This window comes from Balaenoptera borealis (assembly GCF_965194805.1).
Source record: "Balaenoptera borealis genome assembly, chromosome: 20".
Taxonomy (NCBI): domain Eukaryota; kingdom Metazoa; phylum Chordata; class Mammalia; order Artiodactyla; family Balaenopteridae; genus Balaenoptera; species Balaenoptera borealis.
Genome location: NC_138879.1, coordinates 49,129,437 through 49,142,352, shown reverse-complemented (window position 1 = coordinate 49,142,352; position 12,916 = coordinate 49,129,437). Strand labels below are relative to the sequence as shown.

The 12,916-nt window shown below is 40.7% G+C and overlaps 1 protein-coding gene across 13 annotated transcripts in view; it reads right to left on the bottom strand.

The window, feature by feature from the left end:
* The window catches only part of RAP1GAP2 (RAP1 GTPase activating protein 2), a 215,481-nt gene that overhangs the window by 37,750 nt on the left and 164,815 nt on the right, over positions 1-12,916 (bottom strand). For all 13 annotated transcript variants that reach the window (XM_082370628.1, XM_082370634.1, XM_082370633.1 and 10 more), the window contains 3 exons: positions 5,933-6,011; positions 5,363-5,416; positions 3,177-3,260 (listed from right to left, as the gene is read on the bottom strand). In XM_082370628.1, coding sequence (XP_082226754.1) covers positions 3,177-3,260; positions 5,363-5,416; positions 5,933-6,011 — 217 coding nt within the window. The remainder of the gene's footprint in view (positions 1-3,176; positions 3,261-5,362; positions 5,417-5,932; positions 6,012-12,916) is intronic.

Genomic DNA, 12,916 nt, shown 5'->3' with positions numbered 1-12,916 from the left:
TGACAAAGTTCTAGAAATTGGAGAACAGATCAGCGGTTGCCAGGGGTTAGGGACTGGAGCCGGGGAAGGGAGTGTGGAGGCAGGAGGGAGGTTAGCATGGTTATAAAAGCATGAGCCACACCAGGATCCTAGTGTTGGTGGAACTCTTCTGTATCTTGACTGTGGAACCTACATGTGTGATAAAATTATATACGATGACTAACAAATGGATAAACAAAATGTGATATATCCATACAATGGAATATAATTCACAGACACGCCACAAATGAGTATGTGTAAAATTGGGGAAATCTGAATAAGATCTGTGGATTTTATCACCATCAGTATCCCAACTGTGATACTGTGTTATCATTTTATAAGACATTACCTTTGGGGGAAACTGCATAAAGGGTACACAAGATCTCTCTGTATTATTTCTTATTAATACAACAGCATGTAAATTTACAAATATCAAAAAATTAAAAGTTTCACCATTTTTTTAAAAATAGAAAGCAAAGCTGAAAACAGTAGCAAGCTCTGCAATCGTGACAGGCTTAAAACACTGAGTGGCCCTGCCTGATCAAAAGGTTCTGCCCACAGTGGCAGGCTCTGCAAACAGCTGAAGGCTCTGCAAACACCCATAGATGGCAATGAACAGCTGAAGATGACACAAAGACACTCCAGTCTGTGCAATCCCTTTAAGGAGGAAGCCTCCAACAGGTGATTCTTTAACATCTCCTTAATGCCTGCTTTATAAGAAAAAAGAACCGACCTCAGGTTCTAAGCCTTCAATAAGAAACAGAATCTAGCTAGATTTCAATAACTTTATCTTGTTTTTTTACAGTATTTCTTTTTAGAATTACCTTCATTTCATGCAAGTGATACTAATTTCCCAGTAAGAGTAGTGATATAAAATATCCTTTAAAAATTGAATTTAAGGTGAAAGAAAACTTTAAAGAAAAGTAAGTAGTTAGTGGTATAGGTGCAATAAAAAAATGTAAGGGTAGAATGACACGATCTTGGATGTGGTTTGTGAACGTCTAAAATTTGGAAAACACTGCTTTCTAGCAGGGGTCAGCAAACTATGGCCTGGGGGCCAAGTTGGGCCCACTGCTTATTTTTATAAATAAAGTTTTATTGGAACGTGGCCAGGCCAATTCATTTAGTATTGTCTATGGCTGCTTTTGAACTTCAAAGGCAGGGTTGAATAGTTGCAACACAAACAGTATGGCCCGTGAAGTCTAAAATATTTACTATCTGGCCCTTTACAGAAAAGGTTTCCCGATGCCTGATCTGTCACATGCCACGAAGGCATCCCAACTCTAGTCCAGCATGCTGTATGCCCCAGGTCATGAAGCTAGGGTTTGGCAGAATAGTTGCTTCCAAGCAACACACATCTTCTCCTGAGAAAACAATCCAGCTTATGCTCTGGGGTGTGCACCTCTCTCTAGGATTTACACCCAGCCTGGTATTACTGTCTTTATTTTTATACTGGCCTTGAACTTGACCATGGACTCAGGAGAGATGTTCTTAGTCATTACTGTATCCTCCACAGGCTTAGCAAAGTGTCTGACAAACAGAGAGTTAGATGGGGCTTATTTATATCCTAAGACCAGCATAGGGCTTTCATGCAACAAATGTTCATATTAATCCCCCCAATGTAGGTTTGCAAAACAACAATCCAAATATTTTAAGAAAAGACTTTTATCTGCCTGGGCGACCCCACCTTGCCTCAGCGGTGTCAGGTACATAAACAACATACAGACTCCTTCAGCCTCCTTCTCAGAGGTGGATGGTTAATGTTCAGTAATTATAACTCTGCTGGAATATTGGACTGTAATCACCTTATGAGATCTGCTTTGGTAAATTTCACAAGCAAAGAGCTTTAATTAGTGGGACTGTATTATCAGAGCTGTACAAAATAAAAATGCAGTATGTGAAAATAATTATAGTGCCTACTTGAATAATTCCCTTAAATTATAAGATTTATCTGTGTTGGTCTTTCAGCTCCACAAGCCTTCATTAATTAGAGTGTTTTTAAGCCAACACATGCCTCTTGTGGTCTAATATCTTCAGACAAGGTAGTCAGCTATCATCCAGTTGAGAAAGACACTGTCACGCAAAAAAGATGACACAGATAATATTGAAAGATATTATCAACCTACCACTCACAGGGTCAAAACTTTTATTCATTCATTCATTCATTCACATAACAAAAAATTGAGTGTATTTATATAAACACCCCATGCTAGGCTCTTGGATGATACAAAGATGAAATAGGTGTGGAACCTTCTTCCATACAACCCAGATGAGGAAATACTGGTGTGTTCAGCAGACCACTTCTCAGGATGCTAATAAAAGTTCATGGTAGGAGGATAGGAAGTTTGTGGTCAAATACGTATGGGAAACACAGTTCAACAAAGTTATAAAGAGTTCTCTACTCTGGGGGTTCTTAGAACCTTTAAAGTTGTTCCCACACAACTGACCACACCCACCCCCCTGGAACTCATCTGTTCACAGAGTACCTCACTGGACTAGTGTCTCACGGAACGCACTTTGAGAAACACCATTCTGGTCAACTGACGCCAAAGCAGCACGTAAGCGCTACAAGAGATAGAGGAGGACAAGCGCTGTGTACCGGTAACATTTTTAACAACCTGCTCTCCAAAGACAAGAAACAGAAGCCCTGGTGTTTGCCCATTTCCATGGTGTGAATACTTCCATCGTGGCTGATTTCAAGCTACCAGCGTGACATCAGTGAACACAGAGCTGGGCAGAGAGCATACAGCTGATGCCAGGACACTACTCAAGTCTGGGGAGCAAAAGCTAATTCCCAGCCAGGAGAGTGGTGGGCAAGGAGAAAGCAGCCTGTGCTCATCCATTCCCTCCACCCCATCTGACTTTTCTTGTGACGAACAGCTCGTTGTTAAATATAAGCGGAGGGAGCCAGGAAGGATTAGAATTCACTGCGTGAAAAGCTACATTACCATTTAAGGGATCTGCAGGCCTTTTTGAGAGCAGCAGCCCACCTTGAAGATTCTACCACCTGCAGTCTAATTCATATATGAAATGTGGTCACTGTGTTCAGAGTATTTAAGAACCTAATGCAGGGCTCCTGTGCTTGGGGGATGGGAAAACAAAAGTCCCCAGGGAGAACCCACAGGATCTAGTGACCGGTATGGATTCGTGATGCTTACCTGCCTGGCTTTTTGATAAATGACCCCAAATTTGAATGTGTTGTTGACGTCATGCTCATCGTAGGACACGATCATTTGGGAGGCCTGGAAAATGTGGGAAGAAGAAATCAGATTATTAACTTGGACGCAAAATGAGGAGGCAAGCGGAAGGGGAAGCACCCATTTTGCTGGAGAACATGCCCCCCTGATATGAAACATCCACACATGGAGGAAGAGAAAGGGTGAAGTCCAAAGTACACGGTCAACATGCAACTCCAAAGGTCTCAGCTGTTCCCAGCCCCTGGACTTCCCCCAGTGGTGACCAAACCTCTGGATCACCCATTCCATTTCCCTCCAGATATGCCAGTCAAGGCCTGGACACACAGGCAGTCCAGCAGGACACGGGCAACAAGATCAGAGTTGGACCAGCTTGTTAGGAAAGACAAGACTTGGGGACTATTGGGATGGTCTCTGCAATAAAAAGGAGGGATTCGACCACACGTTTTGCTACAGGAAGAACAAACCAGGCATGACTTGTTGGCCAGAGTATGTGGCCCATGTCAGGTTGTCACCCCCAACATATCTCTGTGTGGCTCTCAGCTGCCTAAGGAAATGGACACTTCTCAACTCCCCCTGGAAGAACAGCGCTGCCCGACACCAAAGGGCGCCCCCCACTCCCGCCTGGGATGAGTCAAAGGCTTGGAGCAGTTGCCCTGCCCGGGAAGAGGCATCCGGTCATGGACACCTTCCAAGGAACATTCTAAACTCTGTGAATTGTAAAAACACACACACATCTCAGCCAGATTAACATCCCAGCCGGACGAAGCAGTCCTTCCAATCTAGAAAACATGAAAATACAGCTGCTCTCCCATTATTACCAGAGCCGGAGGCTTTCCAAGCTATAGAGAAAACTATGCAAAAATGAGAGTCATCGGGTTCTCTCAGTGGCTGTGATTTGACAACAAAAATTGCCAAACTTGTAGTTAAGTTAGGGCTTTATGATGGGGTTCTGATGTTGGGTTAAACCTCACTAATTCAGCTTTAATGATAAAGGGGAGGGCAGTCTGAATGATAGAAAATATTCCATGGAGCACAGCATCTTACTGGGAAGCGCCTACAGATGCTCGGGGGGTTAAAAGAGGTGTCTGAGAGGAGGGCTCTGGCACATCCTCTGTGCAGGAGAGGACCCTGCCATCAGCTCAGCCCCCGCACGGGGACGACTAGTGTGTCAAGCCCAATTGTGAAGATATGAGGCTTCATCCCAGGGGGTTCTGCGTATCCCAGCCGGGACAGGACCCCTCTTCCCTCATCAAACGTCTCACCTCCTGGCTCCTGGCTGTCAGAACTGGGACTCGGAATGGACCGAATCAGCGCCAGCCCGCCCCAGCGAGCCCCAGCCCGCCCCAGCGAGCCCCAGCCCGCCCCAGCGAGCCCCAGCCGGCCCACGGTGGATGTCCGGAAGCACTGCCCTGCTTCCACGGCCTCTCCCCAGGCCCTGCGGGCTCGCAAAGCAGCAGCCAGTGCCCTGGGTCTCTTCCTATGGCCTATTTAAAGCAATTCACTGTCCGTGGGTGATTAAGTCCTCTCACAGCATAATTGCTCTTGAGCGGGCTTGGGAGTTTGTTTCGTTATTATCGCTCCTCTCCCCACCCACACCCCGACATTAGAACTGGGGTCAAGATCAGGCCAAGCCTAAGGAAACTGTTAACAGAGAACCAGCCAAGTTTATTAACTAGGGGCCGGCCGAGGCTTGTAAGGCCTCAGACCTGTAGTAACGTTGGCAACAGGGAGCCGAGGTCTGGCCTTTTCTTTCTTAGTGGGGTTCTGCCTTCTGCCCCCCTCGCCCCCTTCCTGATGGCTGACCAGGTCTGCAGCAGCCCCCCCAGCTAGAGGTAGAATCCCCAGCTCAGCACTGGCCTCAGGCAGGTACGACCAGACTGAGAAGCTGCAACATTGCTACCTGTCTGCCACCTCCACACAGCTGGGGACCAACTCTAGCGGGCTGGGGACCCAGGCATGGCTGAGGACAGGTTTCCAGCAGATCAGTTTGGGAAGGGGTGGGCAGGGAGAGGGGGGGACATGGAGGTTTATCACGGAGACCCCGCGAAACCCCCCAAGATGCAGATAACTTCCCACAGAGCCACAGGCGTGCAAATCCGTGCCAAATGGCAGAGCCCTGAGCAAGGGGAGGGGGGGAGGGTCCTCACCTTGGGGTACAGGACAGGGTTGAATTTCAGCCCCACTGCGTCGTCACAGAAAGCCTAAGCAGGGAGAGAGAAACACACACCTCAGGGGCCACGTCCATGGAGGGCACCTGCGCTCCTCTGACCACAAAGAAAAAGAGCATGAGGCCAAGACCTGCGGGGGTCAGGGGGCCTGGGGTCAGATCAACAAGCCCGGTCATCCCTCAACCCAACTGTCCTCTGCTGTGAAGTCTCCCCAGCTGCCCCCTCCCCTCCCTCCTCCTCTATTCTCCAGCCCTGTCTCTCCATTTCTCTTGTCTCCTGAACTAGCTGTGAACTTGGGGGCAGAGACCACGGATTATCCTGTTCCCTGATCAGCCTCAGCAGCGAGGATGAGATGGGCAAGGTGTAGAGGAAAGGGGGGCAACCGCCAACCGCTCCCCCCAACTGCATCCATGCAGTCAAGGGCCCAAGAGGACAATGGCCTTCCCCTCCCCAAGGGCAGAGCCCACCCAGGAAGAGCCTCCGCCCCCACCCCAGAGGCCAGACCTGGCCTACAAGAGGAAGCCACCTCCTCTCAGTGTCAGCTTTTACCTTTGCAATCTGAGGGACGCTGGGCAACTTGCTCAGTCCGGCCAAGGGGATCCGCTCATGTACTGTCTTCACTTTGGACCTGCACACGTGAATGAGGATGAGAAAGGGGTGTCCACAGAAATGGAGTCAATGAGGAAGGTGGCTGAGGTCACGCCAGGCCACAAGGCAGGTACCTGCTTCATGTCACCCTGGGTCAGACCTGCCTCATTCCGCCCAACCCTGGCATTGGATACTGCACTCAAATTGGAAAATGGAATCCTACTTAGGGACCCCATGGGAAATGGATACTCAAAGAACCTGCCTGGTACAGCTGACTGCAACTGAAATACGGGAAATGTAAATAGCTACCTTCAAGTTCCACATTACTTTTTTGTTTCTTTGTGGGTTTTTTGTGTTCTCCAGAAGAACTGGGCAGAGCTTCTGGACATATTTGGGTCTGACATGCAATTAAACCTTTATGAAAAGGAAAACTAATATTTGAAAATCTGGATTTACGTAAAATATAAATGGGATGAAAGTTGCTTTATAAAGGGATTCACCATAAGGCTAAATTTAGCCTGTTCCCCTGATCCATTCAGCACATTTTGAAAGTGTTGAATTCTACCGAATGCTTTTCTGCATCTGCTGAGATAATCATATGGTTTTTAATCTGTTAACCTGGTGGATTACATTTCTGTTGAGCTATATTTTCAATCCACGGGTAAAACTCCTCTTGCTTATGATGTATTATTTTTTTCATATCCTGCTGAATTTATTGATATTTTATTTAGAGTTTCATATCTATGTTCAATAGCAACACTGGCCTATTTTATTTTCTTGTACTTCCCTTGTCAGGTTTTGATATCAAGGTGTTACTCCAGCCTCGTAAAATGGCTGGTGAGCATCTCATCCTTTGAAATAGTTTGTATACCATAGGAATTTTCTGTCCCTTAAAGGTTTGCTAAAATTTGTGTGAGATTTCACAGACAAATCTCTGGGCCTGCTGTTCTTCTTTGGGAGGATACCTGTGGCTATCAATTCAGTTCTTTTTGTTTTTTTTTGGCTGCTTTGGGTCTTCGTTGCTGCGCAGTCTTTCTCTAGCTGTGGCGAGCAGGGGGCGGGGGGGCACCCTTTGTTGCAGTGCACGGGCTTCTCATTGCGGTGGCTTCACTTGTTGCAGAGCACAGGCTCTAGGTGCGTGGGCTCAGTAGTTGTGGCGCACGGGCTTAGTTGCTCCGCGGCATGTGGGATCTTCCTGGACCAGGGCTCGAACCCGTGTGCCCTGCATTGGCAGGTGGATTCTTAACCATTGCACCACCAGGGAAGTGCCCCAATTCAGTTCTTTAATGGTGAATGTTTAGGTTTTCTACTCCTTATTGAGTCACTTCTGGTAATTTGTTTTTTTTCTATAAAATTATCCATCAAATGCATTGATATAAAATTGTTTTTGGTATTCTCTTAAGACTTCATTTCTATTTGTAGTCCTGTCCCTTCCTTCATTGTGGAAATAGTATCTGTTTGCATCTTTTCTCTGTTTTCCTTAGTCAGCCCCTGCTGGGGGTTTAGTTTATTAATCTTTTCAAAGAGATAGCTTTTGGTTTTGTCTATTATCTCTATTCTTTTTTTATTTTTGCTTTCTACTTCACTAGCTTATTCTTGCCTTTTTTATTTCTTTCCTTCTATTTTCTTTGGGTTTTGTTTTTCTACTATTCTTTTTCTAACATCCTGACCTGCATGCTTACACATTGAATCTTTCTTCTTTTTTACAAATGCATTTAAAACTATACATCTCTCCCTAAGTACCACTTTAACTGCATCCCACACATTGGTAGGTAGTATTTTCATTGTCACTTAGTTCTAAATATTTTGTCAGTTTTTTGCGATTTCCCCTTCAGCACCTGAGTTATTTTAAAGGGTTTTCTTTATTTTTTTAACTTTCCAAATATATGAGTTTTATCTTTCAGTATTTTCATTGTTGATTTCTAGTTTAATTTTTGCATATTCAGGAAACATACCCTACATGATATTAATTATTTGAAATTTGCTGACTTGATACATGGACTTTTTTTTCATGTTCCATCTGAGCTTGAAAAAGAATGTATTTTTTTCTCTTCTGTTGAGTTCAAGAATGTATGTTACAAGATCAAATTTGTTAACTGTGTTGTTCAAATCTTCTATAGCCTCACAATTTTTTGTCTACTTGGTCCATTGGCATCTGAGAGATGTTACTGAAATCTCCCACTATGAGGATTTGTCTGCTTCTTACATTCCTACCAGTTTTTGCCTTTTTAAATTCAAGACTATGTTACTAAATACAAGTTCATGACTGTTAGATCTTCCAGGTGGACTGTTCTTTTGATCATCATGTAGGCTGAGGCCTCTGAGGGGTCCAGTAAAGGGCATCCTTCTCTGCCCAAGTTATGAACAAATACAGAAAAAAAGAAATTAAAAGTAATTCGGGAATTAAAATAACTCCTTTGGCACTGATAAAGGTGAAGAGGAAGCACATGAGCTTACTGTGAAGGTGCAGTGGGTCTTCTGACCACACCCCAGAGTTACCCACACCCACAGGCAGTGCTGGGCAGGGGCAAGCCTCCTCCCGTGGGGTCTGCTCAGGTGGGACTTACAGTACAGAGAGCAGGGGGAATGCCCTGAGGGCAGCCAAGAGGGAAAGGGAAAAGAACACAGCTGTACACATCAAGTTCTTACTCCCAAATTTAGCCTTGTATCAAGAGGGTGAAGAGAGCCAGGGGTGCCACACAGAGCAAGAAAATCAGGAGTAGGGAAGGATTCCCAAGTTACAAAGGAGTGTTCCTTTTATCCCTACTAATACTTTTTCCCTAAAACTCTATTTTGTCTGATATTACTATTGCTCACCAGCCTTCTTGGTTAGTATTTCTCCAGCATATCTTTTTTTATTTCTTTATTTTAAATCTTTCCATGTCGTTTTTCTGTAGACATGTCTCTTATTAAGTAGAGTATAGCTGCATTTTTAGTCCAATCTGATAGCCTGATATTTTCATAGGCTAATTTATACTTGTGATTGCTAATGTATTTAGAATTATTTTTTATCATTTTGTGTTTTTAATAACCCTGTGTTTTCTTTCCTTTTTCTCCTTTCCTGACTTCAGTATGATAAAGATTTTTTAATTCTCTTTATATCCCTCTGCTAGTTTAGAGCTATATATTGTATTCCTGTAACTTCCAATACACATATTTATATTTTTCCAACAAACTCTAAACACTTGCTATCTCTCTCCTGAGGAAGGAGGGGACACAATAGCTACTGAACTCTTCCCTCCCACTGTCCTTCCTACATTTGTTTATAAATTTAGTTCAAGAATCCTTTTTTTAAAAAAAAAATACTTCCTTTTTCCAGTCAGTAATTAAACTTATAAACATAGTTTACCTATTTCCTCTCACTTTTTAGTTGCATCTTTCCTTTTGGTTTCTCTTTTCTTCTAGCTGAAGTACATCCTTTAGTAATTCTTTCAGGGAGAGTCTGTAAGTGATATATTCCCTTCATTTTTTTTAAATGTCTGAAACAGCTGTCTACCACCACTTTAAAGATATTGTCCCACTGTCCCATGGCTGATAAGAAGTCTGCTCTCAGCCTAGCTGTCATTCACAAATAATCTGTCTTTATCCTTAAGTATCTTTAATATTTCCTATTTATCTTTGAAATTCTAAGGAAATCTGTTCCTTACAAGTTTCAAATAACTACCTGCAAACCATCTAGATATAGAAACTTTTTTTTTTTTTTAGATCTAGAAACTTTTGGAGAGATCATTCTTTGAGAACTTTTTCAATTTATTCCATTATTATTACTGAGCCGGTCAGGTTTTTCACCTCATGTTAAATTTAGTAATGTATACTTTCCCAGAAAGGCATCTGCTTCAAATAAAATTTTCAATATAATAGCATTGGTTGAACATAATGTCTATTAACATCTATTGTTAAATTGTTTGATCTTCTTTACGTCTGTGGTTATATGCCTTCTTAATGCCTAATTTTGTGTATTTTTATTTTCTCTTTTTATCTGTATTTGACTAGCTGAATAGTTACCTATTTTGTTGTTATTTTGTTCCCTCAACAGAAGTTTATCTTTTTCTAGGCTATAAATAAATCTGTAGTTTAGATTTACTTATCAAATCTCATGAGGTTTTTTTATTTCTAATTTATTTGTTTCAGCTTTAATCTTTGTTAACTCCTTCCTCTTACTTTAAGTAATAATATTGATAATAATAGCAGCTACCATTCTTGAGTAGCTACAATGTATCAGGTTCTGACACATAATATGCATTCAGTAATTTTAAGGTGGATACTACCATCACCATTTCACAGGTAAACAAACTGAGGCACAGAGAGGTTACTAACAACAACTTACAAATATGATTCTTTCTTTTTGAATAAGGAACTTTTTAAGGCAATTAATTTTCTTCTAAGTATAGCTTTGGACACAACCCATAAGCTTTTAGATGTAATATTTTAAATGTCATTATTTTATAAATATTCTATAACTTCAGCTTTGATTTCCTCTTTGGCCCAACAGCTATTTAGGAAAGTGTTGAGATAGCCTACTTCTAAGTGGTTAAGTGAGTTTTTTAAACATTACTGTTATTAATTTGTAGTTTTACTGTCAAATTGTAAGCAAATATATCCAGCAAGGTGTCTGATTTTTTTTTTTTTAATTTTATTTATTTATTTATTTATGGCTGTGTTAGGTCTTCGTTTCTGTGCGAGGGCTTTCTCTAGTTGCGGCAAGTGGGGACCACTCTTCATCGCGGTGCGCGGGCCTCTCACTATCGCGGCCTCTCTGGTTGCGGAGCACAGGCTCCAGATGCGCAGGCTCAGTAATTGTGGCTCACGGGCCTAGTTGCTCCGCGGCATGTGGGATCTTCCCAGACCAGGGCTCGAACCCGTGTCCCCCGCATTGGCAGGCAGATTCTCAACCACTGCGGCACCAGGGAAGCCCAAAGTGTCTGATTTTTAAAATTTATTTAGATTTACTCTGTGGCTCAAAACTCTGGTTCCTAAATCTACTGCTATCAAGAATGATCTGTAAGATTTTTAAAAATAGAAATTTGGGCTAACAATTCTTTTTTTAAAAATAGGAGCAAAGCTTATGAACAGACAGTTCACAGAAAATAAATACATGTGATCCTTAAATACATGAAGACATGCCCAAGATAATTCAATAAAATTATTATGAATTTAAACTATACTAAAATACCATTTTCAACTATCAGATTGGCAAAAATCCAAGTTCAAATTTATACAGCTCCTACTGAAGGCAATTTGGCAAATCTATTAAAATACATGTGCATTTATGTTTTGATCCAGCTATTTTACTTCTGAGAAATTATTTTAGTCCATACAAATTAACATTTGTACAAGGTTATTCATTGCAGCATTATTTGTGATACTGAAAGACTGACAATGGCCATTAATAGGGGATCTATTAAATAAATTATTTCACATTCAGGTAATAGAATACTATGCAGCAGTGAAAGGAATTAAGAAACTCTTTATGTACTAATATGGAAAGAACTCTAGATATATTGTTAAGAGATGCAAGTTACAGAACACTAGGTTCTACAGAATGCTAGGGAAATGAGGAAATGGGAAGATATATAGTTATTCATGTCTTTATATATCTTACATATTTATATTCAAATATATATGTATGTATGTTATATATGTATATATATAACATATATATGTGTATATATGTTACACATATATGTTATATATAATTGTTATATATGTATAACAATTTGTTATTTTTTTAAATGGTTGGAGCCTAGAAGTCTAGGTTTTGTTTTAAAGCCCTATCTACCTTATGATCAATTTGTGTAAATATTCCATAGACACTTGAAAAGAAGCAGAAATCTCCATGAGAGGACCAAAGTTTGATAGCCAAGTATAGGTAAAGATACATATAAAGATACATATATACAATTGACATAAATAATATTAATGAGATTATCCATACCCTCTCATTCCCTACCCTAGTCGATGTCAAGTGGTAAGAAGTATGTTAAAATCTACCGCTACAATTGTATTCTGCCAATTTCTCCATATTTTAATCACTATATATATATGTGTATATATATATATATATATACACATATATTATGTTAAAATATATACTATTAACAACAAAAAGGTTCATAAGATATCTTCGCTGTGGATTTTATCTTTCACAAATAGACAACAGCCCTCTTTGTCACACTGATTGTTTTGCCTTTAATTCTGTTTTTCCATATTAATATTGCCCACTCTGCTTTCTTTTCAGATTTGATTGTTATAACTTTTTCTCAACACTTTTCTTTTTAAATATACAGTTACTTTCTTTAATAAAATTAATTTATTGATTTTTTTTGCCCTTTGGAGAGATGACCCAAACTGAGAATCTTTTCTGTGTAATAGTGGAATTTAACTAATTTATATTTATTATACATCATCTATGTACTCAGACTTATTTCCATTATCATATTTATTTATTTATGATTCCTCTATTTTCTCTCTTTTTCTATATGGGTATGTTTTCTTTGTCATCCTTTCTTATTTGAAATGTTTTCATTCTACCAGTGATTTTATATCCATGGAATATTAAATTTTCATCAGAATATGTCCAGCTATTAGTTTCCTTTCATTGATTTTGTCTGACATTTGGTGAGTCATTTTGATCTGCAGATTTAAATTTTCAATCAGCTTAAGAACATCCATTATCCACATGTTTAACTCCTATTCACTATCCTCCACATTCATTATAATTTTGCTTATCATTTTACAGTTGTTGTGTTTACCTTTGAATTATGTGAGAGCTTCTTAAGCTTATTCTCAATATTACTAACTGGGTTTTCCACAAAGTAGATTCTGCTCTCTACTGTTTGTAATATCATTTAGAATTCTACTTGGCCATTTTTAGTTTTTTTATATTATTTCCTTAATTTAACCAGCACCTTCTTCATATCATTCTATTGCCTTATTTAATCTTTT